The sequence below is a fragment of the Pan paniscus genome, chromosome 11 (genome assembly GCF_029289425.2).
Source record: "Pan paniscus chromosome 11, NHGRI_mPanPan1-v2.0_pri, whole genome shotgun sequence".
Taxonomy (NCBI): domain Eukaryota; kingdom Metazoa; phylum Chordata; class Mammalia; order Primates; family Hominidae; genus Pan; species Pan paniscus.
Window position 1 is genome coordinate 92,061,772 of NC_073260.2, and position 12,750 is coordinate 92,074,521.

General features: G+C 41.9%; 2 protein-coding genes across 3 annotated transcripts; one reads left to right on the plus strand and one right to left on the minus strand.

Annotated features, from left to right (window-relative positions):
- Nucleotides 1-230: 230 nt before the first annotated feature.
- On the minus strand, nucleotides 231-2,158 carry SMIM27 (small integral membrane protein 27). Of its 2 annotated transcripts, XM_055092063.3 has the most exons (3): nucleotides 1,089-2,158; nucleotides 759-1,004; nucleotides 231-437 (listed from the first exon to the last, which is right to left on the minus strand). In XM_055092063.3, the coding sequence occupies exons 2-3, from the start codon at nucleotides 801-803 to the stop codon at nucleotides 315-317; spliced, it is 168 nt and encodes a 55-aa protein (XP_054948038.1). In that variant the 5' UTR covers nucleotides 804-1,004; nucleotides 1,089-2,158; the 3' UTR covers nucleotides 231-314. The 2 variants fall into 2 exon arrangements, with proteins under 2 accessions (XP_054948038.1, XP_034823181.1); XM_034967290.4 differs by having other exon boundaries at nucleotides 759-2,158.
- TOPORS (TOP1 binding arginine/serine rich protein, E3 ubiquitin ligase) lies at nucleotides 465-12,457 on the plus strand. The gene is made up of 3 exons (XM_003830102.5): nucleotides 465-804; nucleotides 2,272-2,466; nucleotides 8,901-12,457. The coding sequence occupies exons 1-3, from the start codon at nucleotides 802-804 to the stop codon at nucleotides 11,838-11,840; spliced, it is 3,138 nt and encodes a 1,045-aa protein (XP_003830150.3). The 5' UTR covers nucleotides 465-801; the 3' UTR covers nucleotides 11,841-12,457.
- Nucleotides 12,458-12,750: the final 293 nt, after the last annotated feature.

A 12,750-nucleotide genomic window follows, 5' to 3' on the forward strand; every position in this document is an offset into this window, starting at 1 on the left:
GGCGACAGAGCAAGACTCCGTCTCAAAAAAAAAAAAAAGCTTTCCGAATCATTTTTGAAGAATTTAGAAACTTGATTGAAAAGCTTATTCCAACTATGATCTGACACTCAAGACTGTCAGATCTAGGTTGCTGTTAATTTTGTCATGAGAATGTAAAATACTAAAATCTCTAAGTGAAAAATTTGCATACTAGTGCTTGTTATAAAGGATAATGCAAAAATAAACTTGGGAACTTTGCATTATGAATTTTATTTTTATATCTACATAAGCATGAGGGAAAGAACTGTATTTTCAGATAATTAAATCCAGAAGAGTTACAAATTTTCATTCGTCCCAAAGATTTTGTCTGGGTATTTCTTCCTTAGCTGTCGTCTTGCAGACACCATCGAAGCATAGATGATGCAGCCCCAGGAGATTAAAACGATGGCAAGCAGCAACTAAACCAAAAATCGCAAAGGAGGTGTGAAATCTACCTGATATTTCCCCTCGCCCCCGTCAGGTTACCGTTGCCGTTGCTAAGGTGGGAATTAAAGTAACAAAGTCGAATAAATGGGGTTCCAGTGGCGGGTACACCCAGCAGCCCTTACGTAAGAAGCGGAAGATCGTATCCTCCAGGAAGAGGCGGAGTCGAGGTGAGGGAGTGAAATGCTTAATTCAGGAATGGATTTTGGAGTTTCTGGGTGCTGAAGAAATAGGGCCTTTCCGCCTGCGGGCCCAGTGAGTCGACACGGTGGGGGCCCGCGATCCCCGGGACTTACCACTGAATAAATCCAGTCCAGCGTGCGACGACTTACTGGCTTCATGGTAAGGAGGCGGCAGCAGTCCGCGGGAGCTGGCGGGAGCTGCGGGCCTTACAGTAACCTCCCAGGCGGTGGCTGCCCGGCGCCAGCAGCCATCTTTTAGCCGGGCAGGAGCGCCTGCCCACTCGCTTCGTGCAGCGCTGTCGCTGGCCTCTTCCGCCCGGAGTTGGGGGGCGGTATCACGTGATCGGGGGCCTTGCCCGCCTTTTAGAGACGGGAATAAACGAGAAAATGTTAAAAATTGCTTTTTTTTTTTTGGCCAACTAGAGAGATAGGAGATAGGCGTACCTCCACTGGTTTTCTTTCTAGTTGCAATGCAGTATTAATGCAGGATAAGGTGCTGTCGTGTCCATTTAAAAGTTTATTTGAAAAACAATCCACGTTTTAAATATTACGTCTGGCTCTAAAGCTGGAAGAATTAACGCTTTCTCCCCCGCTCCCTCCCCCACGCCTCCCCGCATCTGATACCACACGATTTAGATGGACGTTCGCCTGTTCATCTTTGACGTAAAAATACCACCCACTCTTTTATATGTGACAAATCGTTGTGGGAACCCCTGTAAATCGAGCCATTCTTCAGAAACGTATAGCTTAATGTATATCTCTAAGAAGAAATACGTGGGACGCGTTACCCGCCATAATGTATCAGTCAAGCAACAAGTGTTTGTTGAGCGTGTCTGATGTTCTTGAACTGCCGCGCGTGAGATACTAAGCCCCGAGCACGGCAGTTTGGTGGGCGAGCGTACCAGATTCAGCTCTAGAATGTTTGGGGCGCTCACATTTGAGGCCTGAGGAGTAGAATCTGGCAACGGGCCGCTTAGGCTCTAGACGTTCTTTATACCTCGCAGTTATCTTAAAAGAGTTTTAGTCTAGATTTCAGGGAGTGGGAAGGGGAAGAGCGGAGAAAAACGTGGTCTGTTTAGGGAGGAGTCCAGGCCCTGTTTTGTTAGGTTGTCCTGTTTCTCCCCAGCCTGGAGGGGATCCCTCTCTGAAGACTTTATAGGATACTGGTTGGGCTCTGGTTTGGGATCCCGTTGGACTCCTGGTGTTGCTTCCGGGAGGCGTACAACAGGAGGTGAGAGACTTCAAGTCCATCTAACAATTCCCCTATCTAGACACTAAAGATAATTTCCTAAGTTTCCGCAGAGTTTGGTAAGGTTGAAACGACATCGAACTAGTTCTCGTGTTTTCCGGGTAAGTTAGGGGCGAACATTCAGTCAGTGTCCCCAGTGGCTGAGTACCAGTAACAAGATGGGGAGGGTCGCGCTGCCCTCCTCCCGGGTCTGGAGCGGCGGGGGAGGGGCCGCATTTGGGCCGGTGCGCTGAGCCCCGCCCCCGAGGCCGGCGTCCATCTGCTGCGCATGCGTGGTGAAGGCGGGTGTTGTGTTTTGATGCGCGGGAGCTGGGGGGTGGGTCTCGCTCTCTGCCCTGCTTCCGAGCTGCCATTGGTGATGAGCCCTTTGCGTCACAGGGGTCGCAGCCGCCGCTGGGGTCTCCGCTGTCTCGCGAGGAGGGTGAAGCGCCCCCGCCTGCTCCCGCTTCGGAGGGTAGGCGGAGAAGTCGCCGGGTACGCCTTCGCGGATCCTGCCGTCACCGACCTAGCTTTCTGGGCTGCCGGGAGCTCGCGGCGAGCGCCCCAGCCAGGCCTGCGCCGGCATCCTCCGAGGTGAGTGAGATTCGGAACAATGGGACGCGGGGGTCGGAAGGGCCGTGCGAGTTGGCGCTCCCGCCTGGAGCGGCGCCTCGGGACCCGAGGGTTGCGGTCATGGCCTGCGGGGCTGTCCGGGCCTCGGCGGGCCAGGGCCAGGGCCTCCGAGCGGCTCCTGCGCGCACCTGTGGATTGGTGCGGGCAGGCGAGGGTTGCGCTTCCCACAAGCGCTCCCGAGCGGCGCGAGCCTGGCCGTGTACTGGAAAGAGCTTGGTCTCAGGGAAAAGCAAAAAAGCAATGAGACTGAATCGTGGCGTCACCACTTACAGGATATGTGACCTTGCCTAGGTCCCTTAAGTCCCTGAGCCTGTCTGTAAAATGGGAATAACAATATTTAAGTTCGTTGTGGTTATGTAATGCTCATGGTGCTTATCTTAGTCTAGTGGCAGTTCTGAACCAAAGTAAACGACTATCACCGTGGCTTTGGGACGTGGGACTTGTCTGTGTTGTGTTAAACATTCTGAGCAGAAATTGCCCGTGACTTGTTCATCCATCCAGTTACTGCAGCTTTCCTCATGGGTTGCTGATTGTAGGCAGGAAGGGGGCAGTGCTGAGATGAGCCACATAGTGATTTAAGAGGAAAACGGAGTAGACCTTTTGATAGGTAATTTTCAAGATTATTTAAGATAAATTAAGAAACAGCTGCCCAAGATTTAAGTTAATAGTGGTGAGAGCTTTCTGGGTTTTGTCCATGAAATGCAAAGAAAGCTATACAATCAGCTAAAATCAATCATACTTGTCTGGAATGAGTGGTTTTAGAGGCGAACGGTTCCCAGCCAATTCTTTTTGCTGGAATTGGATTAAATTTGATAGGATCTGGATAAATTTGATAGGATCTACTGAGATCCTATGACTTTTGTATCTTCTTTTGGAGTTGATTAAATGCAGTTCAGAGAGGTACAGTGATTTCTTTAAGGTGGCGAGAGGTAGGAACCAATTTATTTTTAATACTTGGGTGATCTTTCTATTTCATCTACTCGTGAACCCTTTTTAGTCACTTTGCCTAGAAATATTAAGTATAATAATTATATTAAGTATGATGATTATTTTGTTGTTATAAACTATCCTCTGTCTGGACCCATATAATCAGTTATGGGTGATGAGCTACCGAAATTCACTTCGTGTTCACGTAACATAGAGAACACTGTTGAGTTCTTACTGTGCACCAAGCACTGTGCTAAGGGTTTTTATGAAATATGTCCCGTCACACAACCACCTTTTCAATTCCATTTTAGAATTGAGAAAACGTGAGATTTTGAGAAAAAACTTCCTCCAGGTTACACACCTACTAAGTGGTGGCGATTCTCAGCCTTGGCTCTGCAGCAGAATTAACATCACTCCCGCAAATGTAATCAGCAGATGATTAAATTTTATATACAGTGTATGCCATAGATGACTTTTGATTTTTATTGATTTTTTTTTTTGAGACGGAGTCTTGCTCTTTCGCCCAGGCTGGAGTGCAGTGGCGCAGTCTCGGCTCACTGCAAGCTCCGCCTGCCAGGTTCACGCCATTCCCCTGCCTCAGTCTCCCGAGTAGCTGGGACTACAGGCGCCCGTCGCTACGCCCGGCTAATTTTTTGTATTTTTAATAGAGACAGGGTTTCACCGTGTTAGCCAGGATGGTCTCGATCTCCTGACCTTTGTGATCCGCTCACCTCGGCCTCCCAAAGTGCTGGGATTACAGGCATGAGCCACCACGCCCGGCCATAGATGACTTTTGTAGTAAGTCTGACTTTAATTCTACAGAGCAGTTATACTTCGTTTATATCATTGTGCAGTTTTTCAAATATCCAGTCTCCTGAAATGTAGATTCGAGCTTCCTGATTCTTTATCTCCCCCATCCATTTTCCCTAGATGTGTGTCCATATTAATTATGCGAAATTTCCCTGAATTGTTATTATCCTTGTTAAAGCCAGATTTGAGGATTTTTCGGGAAAGGGAAGTTTTGGCTTAATCAGTTTATACTAAAGATGGTGAACTTCATTTAGGATTTGGGAGACAGTTTAGGAAGTGTGACTGGAGGAACTGATTGTCTCCTGTGAGGAAATGTCCTAATTCCTAGAGTGCTAGGATGGAAAACCCGTAACACAGGCTTCTTACAGAACCTGAAGCACTGTGTTTTTCATCGGGTCTACCTTTGCTACTTAAATTCAGAACGTCTCTTGCAGATCAGCCACTCTTGTGTGTTTGTGTGTGTGTGTGTTTGTGTGTGAGGCAGAGTTTCGCTCTTGTTGCCCAGGTTGGAGTGCAGTGGCGTAATCTCGGCTCACTGTAACCTCCGCCTCCCGGGGGGTTCAAGCGATTCTCCTGCTTCAGCCTCCCGAGTAGCTGGGATTCCAGGCATGCGCCACTACGCCCGGCGAATTTTTGTATTTTTAGTAGAGACGGGGTTTCTCCATGTTGGTCAGGCTGGTCTCGAACTCCCGACCTCAGGTGATCTGCCCGCCTCAGCCTCCCAAAGGGTTGAGATTACAGGCGTGAGCCACCGCGCCCGGCCAGCAAATCAACCACTCTTAATCTGTATCTAGTCATCCCAGTTTTTATGCCTTAATTTGTATTTTTAAACAGCTTTGTTAAGATTACATTCCGGGCTGGGCGCGGTAGCTTACACCTGTAATCCCAGCGCTTTGGGAGGCCGAGACGGGCGGATCTCAAGGTCAGGAGATCGAGACCATCCTGGCTAACACGGTGAAACCCCGTCTCTACTAAAAATACAAAAAAAAAAAAAAATGCCGAGCGTGGTGGCGGGCGCCTGTAATCCCAGCTACTACTGGGAAGGCTGAGGCAGGAGAATGGTGTGAACCCGGGAGGCGGAGCTTGCAGTGAGCCACGATCGCGCCACTGCACTCCAGCCTGGGCGACAGAGCAAGACTCTGTCTCAAAAAATAAAATAAAAGATTACATTCCATCCATAAAGTTCACCCGTTTAAAGTTTGTAAGTCAATGATTTTTTAGTATGTTTACAGAGTTGTACAATCATCACAATAATTAATTGTAGAACATTTTCATCACCCCAGAAATAAACCTCTTTACTGCCCCAGCAGCAGCCACCAGCCTCATTTCATCTCTCTAGATTTGCCTATTCTGGACATTTCATATAAAAGGTATCATACAGTATGTGGGTTCTTGTGAATTTTTTTTTCATTCATTTAGCATAATAAAAAGTTTCATCCATGTTACAACATGGTACCAGTACTTTGTTCCTTTTTATTGCCAAATAAAATTCCATAGTATGGATAGACCACATTTTATTAATCTGTTAATCAATTGATGGGTATTTGAGTTTCTCCTTTTGAGATATTATGACTAAAGTTGCTGTGAATATTCATATACAGTTTTTTTGTGTGGACAAGTTTTCGTTTCCCTTGGGTATATCTAGGTGTGTAATTGCCGGGTCATATGTTCGACTTCATTTGCGTTTTAAAAAACATTTTAATTTAGTATTTAGTGGTGATTTTGAAGAGCTAATTACTTATTTGATGATCTACATGCATTCCAATTGTTTGATGTTTCTTTCTTTTTTAAAATAGAGACTGGATCTCGCTTTGTTGCCTAGGCTGTCTCAAATTCCTGGCCTCAAGGGTCTCCTGCCTTGGCTTCCCAAAGTGATGGGATTACAGGCGTGAGCCACCGTGCCCCGCCTCTTTGATGTTTCTGATGAAGACTGTTTGTTTGTTTGTTTGTTTGTTTTGAAACGGTCTCTTTCTGTCGCCCAGGCTGGAGTGAGGTGGTGCAATTATGGCTCACTGCAGCCTGGACCTCCCAGGCTCAGTTAATCCTCTTGCCTCAGCCTCCTGAGTAGCTGGGACTACAGGTGTGCCCATCATGCCCGGCTAAGATTATTCTTTTCAGCTAATGATTCCTGTGTAGAAATACAAGAATGAATTCTAATTTATTATTATTTTTTAACCTGTTATGGAGGACATTACCAGTCATTCATTCACCTTTTACTGTCAAAGTGGTTAACAGGCTTATAAAACTAGAGAAGGGAAGGGTAAGGTTTCATTTTTTAAAAAAATCATACTTTGTTGAGATTTTATTTTATTTGAACTTCAAGTTTACTACCTAATAGTTCCCTTTAATAAATTCATTTTCAGCTGTAATTTTTATGTGAACTGGAAGTGTTCAGAAAACACTAAAATTCTATTTCAGAGAACTAAGTGAAGATAAAATGTATTAACTTGGAATTCACGGGTCTTTTTTCCAAGTCCAGTAATCCCTTCATTATATAGAGGAGAAAACTAAAGTCTAGAGTAATGTGGTTTTCTTCACATTAACTAGAGCTAGTTCTAGGTGAAGCCTGGTCTTCAGTCCAGATCTTTTGATAACCTCTTTGATTCCCTCCCAACTTTTCTCTGTTCCTTCCCTCTACCACACACACAGTCTCTGAACTGAAAGGTTTTTATTTTTATGTGTTTCTTTAAATTTCTTGAGTAGGCAGATTAAAAAATGTTAAAGTAGAGGGAAATGCTGAGAAGATTGTGCAGTATTAGGGTTTTAGACTGTTTATGAACAAAAAAGCAGTATTATGTATTTATAATCCTGCTTTTCCAGACCTTCCAGGACAGTGATGATTTTTTTTGCATTTTCAGTCCAGTAAATAGAAGACTAGACATACCTGGACCCCTGAAGAAACGCTTATTTAGCATTAATTGATTCTCTATTACGTTATGGTTCTGAGAAAGCCAAGATGCCCTAAAGTGAGCAGGTTTAATATGAAAGCTATGGTGGAATACTTGTATTTCAGTCATGAGTTTTGTTGTGGGTTTTGTTTATTGGTTTTTCTTATAGTTTGTTAAGGCCAATGAGTCTATTTAGAAAATTACAATTCTGTTATTTGATTAACTTGACCCCAGTTGACTAGTGATGGAACCTCCTGTGATGAAGGAGGTGGTGGAAGATGAATATTAGGCCCTGGGAAACCAAGGGCCTAGTAGTTTTCTGTTGTTGTTTGTTTATTTGTTTTGAGACAGAGTTTCACTCTTGTCACCCACTGCAGTGGTGCAGTCTCAGCTCACTGCAACCTCTGCCTCCTGGGTTCAAGCGATTCTCCTGTCTCAGCCTCCCAAGTAGCTGGGATTACAGGTGCCTGCCACCATGCCTGGCTAATTTTTGTATTCTTAGTAGAGACAAGGTTTCACAACGTTGGCCAGGCTGGTCTTGAACTCCTGACCTCAGGTGATCTGCCTGCCTTGGCCTCCCAAAGTGCTGGATTACAGGCATGAGCCACCGCGCCTGACTCCCCAATAGTCAATATACTCAAAATGATTAGTATAAAATGCAGCTTTGGAGTTTATGAGATAAAGCCAAAACGCATACTAGATTTCAGCTCTAGCAAAGTTTTGAGCCAATGTAAACTGATAAAACAAACTAATCTTTAATATTCTAGTCATCCTTATGGGAAAGGATAATAGCGAAGGGGACCAAAAACATGATTTCAAGATATTCTGTGGCCTGACTTTTGGATTAAAGAAAAAAGCTAAAGGAAGGCTTATTAGGAATGCTGAATGGAATGAGTGATTAACTGAATATAATAGTGAAGTAATAATAACAGCTGACATTTACTCAGCACCTACTGTGAGCCAGGCACTGCCTCTTGGCTGCTTTTTCATTTATGATTTAATCTTCACTAAAAGTTTCCTCTCCCTTTTTAAAATTAGCTTTCTAAGGTTGAAAAAAGAATCTTTCACTAAAAATCACAGGATTGGTTTAAACAGGTGAACTTTCTGGTGTGTAAGTTATGTCACCAAAGTTGTTTTAGAAAAGTACATACAAAATGTCACAGATAAATAAGTAGTCTGTATTGTTAGTGGCATATGTATATGAAAGGTATAAAGCCATGCATAGAAATAACATCAACTGAGGAGTGTGGTGTTTTTGTTTTTTGTTTTCTAGAGAGTGATAGTAGGGGAAGATAAGGGGCATAACATAAGTGGTGGATACATGGGTATTTGGTAGTTTTTTTTTTATATGTCAGATATTTCTCAAATTATTTTTAAAAAGAATAATAGGATGTTACATAATATTTGAGAGCTTTACTATGTACCAGGTGCCTTTTCTAAGGGCTTTTTACATCTTCACAAACCCTGTGAGGCAGATTCTGTTATCACTGACCTGCAGATGAAATTAAAGCACAGAGATACTAACTGGCACATAGTCACGCTGGTAGTATGGAATCAGGATTCAGTCTTAGGAAATCTGACTTCAGAGCTTATGCTTTAAGCACTATATTACTATGCTACAGTGCCCCTTTATAAAATAAAACAAAAGTAATGGGTCACTTAAGTATTTTCACCAAAATATGTTTCAAGGTCTTTATTTGCATTTTTGTTGAGACTATTTAGTCATTCCTCTATTATCAGGTTACTGATATATTTCTTTCCCTTTTACAGATAATGGCATCAGCTGCTAAGGAATTTAAAATGGACAACTTTTCACCTAAAGCTGGCACTAGCAAATTGCAACAGACAGTACCAGCTGATGCATCTCCTGATTCTAAGTGTCCTATATGCTTGGATAGATTTGATAATGTGTCTTACTTAGATCGCTGCTTACATAAGTTCTGTTTTCGCTGTGTACAGGAGTGGTCAAAAAACAAAGCTGAATGCCCACTATGTAAACAGCCCTTTGATTCTATTTTCCATTCTGTGAGGGCAGAAGATGACTTCAAGGAGTATGTCCTAAGGCCTTCGTATAATGGTTCTTTTGTCACCCCTGATCGACGATTTCGCTACCGTACAACTATGACAAGGGAACGAAATGCTTCTGTTTATTCACCTAGTGGTCCTGTGAACAGAAGAACAACAACTCCACCAGATAGTGGAGTACTGTTTGAAGGATTAGGCATTTCAACAAGACCTAGAGATGTTGAAATTCCTCAATTTATGAGACAGATTGCAGTAAGGAGGCCAACTACGGCAGATGAAAGATCTTTGCGGAAAATTCAAGAACAAGATATTATTAATTTTAGACGAACTCTTTATCGTGCTGGTGCTCGAGTTAGAAATATTGAAGATGGTGGCCGCTACAGGGATATTTCAGCTGAATTTTTCCGTAGAAATCCAGCTTGCCTTCACAGATTAGTTCCCTGGTTAAAACGTGAACTTACAGTTCTTTTTGGAGCTCATGGATCTTTAGTGAATATTGTCCAGCATATTATCATGAGTAATGTTACTCGCTATGACTTGGAGAGTCAGGCATTTGTGTCTGATTTAAGACCATTTTTACTTAATCGAACTGAGCATTTTATACATGAATTTATCAGTTTTGCCCGATCTCCTTTTAACATGGCAGCCTTTGACCAGCATGCCAATTATGATTGCCCTGCTCCTTCATACGAAGAAGGCAGCCATTCTGATTCTTCAGTCATAACAATATCTCCAGATGAGGCTGAGACCCAAGAGCTGGATATTAATGTAGCCACTGTTAGTCAGGCACCATGGGATGATGAAACTCCAGGACCATCTTACTCAAGCTCAGAGCAGGTACACGTTACTATGTCTTCTCTTTTAAATACTTCTGACAGTTCAGATGAAGAACTTGTCACAGGAGGAACCACATCTCAGATACAAGGAGTACAAACCAATGACGACCTAAATAATGACAGTGATGATTCTTCAGATAATTGTGTCATTGTTGGGTTTGTTAAACCACTAGCTGAGAGGACCCCAGAACTTGTTGAACTGTCCTCTGATTCTGAGGACTTAGGTTCTTATGAGAAAATGGAGACAGTGAAGACACAAGAACAGGAGCAATCTTACAGTTCTGGTGATAGCGATGTTAGCAGATGCTCATCTCCACACTCTGTCCTTGGAAAGGATGAACAAATAAATAAAGGTCATTGTGATTCTAGTACAAGAATCAAATCAAAGAGGGAAGAGAAACGATCTACATCATTGTCATCTCCCAGAAACCTGAACTCATCTGTAAGAGGAGACAGAGTATATTCTCCATATAACCATAGACACAGAAAGAGGGGAAGATCAAGAAGTTCAGATTCACGTTCTCAGAGTAGAAGTGGGCATGATCAGAAGAATCATAGAAAGCATCATGGGAAGAAAAGAATGAAAAGTAAACGATCCAGAAGCAGGGAAAGTAGCAGACCTAGAGGGAGAAGAGACAAAAAGAGATCAAGAACTAGAGATAGCAGTTGGTCCAGAAGAAGCCAAACTCTGTCTCTAAGTAGTGAAAGCACAAGCAGATCAAGGTCTCGTAGCAGTGATCATGGTAAAAGAAGATCACGGAGCAGAAATAGAGATCGTTATTATTTAAGAAATAATTATGGAAGCAGATACAAATGGGAGTATACTTATTACAGTAGAAACAAGGACAGGGATGGGTACGAATCATCTTACAGGAGGAGGACTCTGTCCAGAGCTCATTATTCTAGACAGTCTTCAAGTCCAGAATTTAGAGTTCAGTCCTTTTCTGAAAGAACAAATGCTAGGAAAAAAAATAATCACAGTGAGAGGAAGTATTACTACTATGAAAGGCACAGATCAAGGAGCCTGTCTAGTAACAGATCAAGGACTGCATCTACCGGGACTGACCGGGTGAGAAATGAAAAGCCTGGAGGGAAACGAAAATACAAAACACGGCATTTGGAGGGTACTAACGAAGTGGCTCAGCCGTCTCGTGAATTTGCTTCTAAAGCAAAGGACAGTCATTACCAAAAATCTTCATCAAAATTGGATGGAAACTACAAAAATGAGAGTGATACCTTTTCAGACAGCCGATCATCAGACAGAGAGACAAAACACAAAAGGAGAAAAAGGAAGACCCGGAGCCTAAGTGTAGAGATAGTTTATGAAGGAAAAGCTACTGATACAACTAAACACCATAAAAAGAAAAAGAAGAAACATAAGAAGAAGCATAAGAAACACCATGGAGATAATGCTTCACGTTCCCCAGTTGTAATTACCATTGACAGTGACAGTGATAAGGATTCTGAAGTAAAGGAGGATACAGAATGTGACAATAGTGGTCCTCAAGACCCTCTACAAAATGAGTTTTTGGCTCCTTCCTTGGAACCATTTGAAACTAAAGATGTAGTTACAATAGAAGCTGAATTTGGTGTGCTGGACAAGGAATGTGATATTGCCACACTTACTAACAACTTGAATAATGCCAACAAAACTGTAGATAATATTCCACCTCTGGCAGCTTCAGTTGAACAAACTCTCGATGTAAGAGAAGAGAGCACCTTTGTTTCTGAGTTGGAGAACCAGCCCAGTAACATTGTGTCTATTCAAACTGAGCCATCAAGGCAGTTGCCATCGCCACGGACATCATTAATGTCAGTATGTCTTGGTAGAGACTGTGATATGTCTTAAAACTGCCAAAGCATTTCATTGAGAATTATGATGTTATAAAAAGGAAAAAGGAAGAGTGTCATCTACTGCAGTCTATTTAAAGATGACATTTGGTGAAAACTCTCTTCCTCCTTACAATATTTTAAGTGATTTTTTTTTTTTGGTGTTAATTTGTAAAAATCGTTATTTGTTCAAAATGTATGTCCCACCCTCAAAGATATGCACTTTTAAGTGAAGAAAATGATACTGCTAGCAGCTTATTTAAAACTTGGGGTCCTTTTTAAATAAGAAAAATTATATAAATTTTAGAAGTTATTTCATAAAGCCATACGGTATTGACATATTTTTAAGGTAGTCAATGAGTATTTTTGAATTTTTTTTTTTGAGAGTTATTCTGGAAATGTGTTATAAGCTAGGAGAATCCCTTTGGACAGTCTTTATTTTTCTTCTTAAAAATTTATATGATTCAAAACCATTTCTTCAGGGTAAATTGAGGCATTTTAATCTGCACAGTTTATCTTATGCCAAAATAAAAATTTACTATTTCCTTTATATACTTGTTTATCTGGACTGCCAGTAAAACAAATGTGTATTCAACAAAAGAAAAAAAATAAAACAGTAACACTTTAAAACAAGAATCAGACATTTTCCTATGCAGTATTTTTTTTTTTTAAGTATATTTTAGTAAAGTTAAAATCTTGAAAGTAGCTAAGGGCATAATTATGTCATAAATACTGAACTTCAGGTGAACAAATACTTTACAGTTTTAATTATTTTCTTTGATTTTGAGGAGTATCTTATTTGCTTTCTATCAGTAAAAACAGCATTTAACTTGCTAAATAAACATGAAAAACTCTTGTCATACTTCTTTTACATTGGTAGTTCTTTTATATAAAGTGGTTATGTTTTATCTTGTTTTAGGGATGATAAA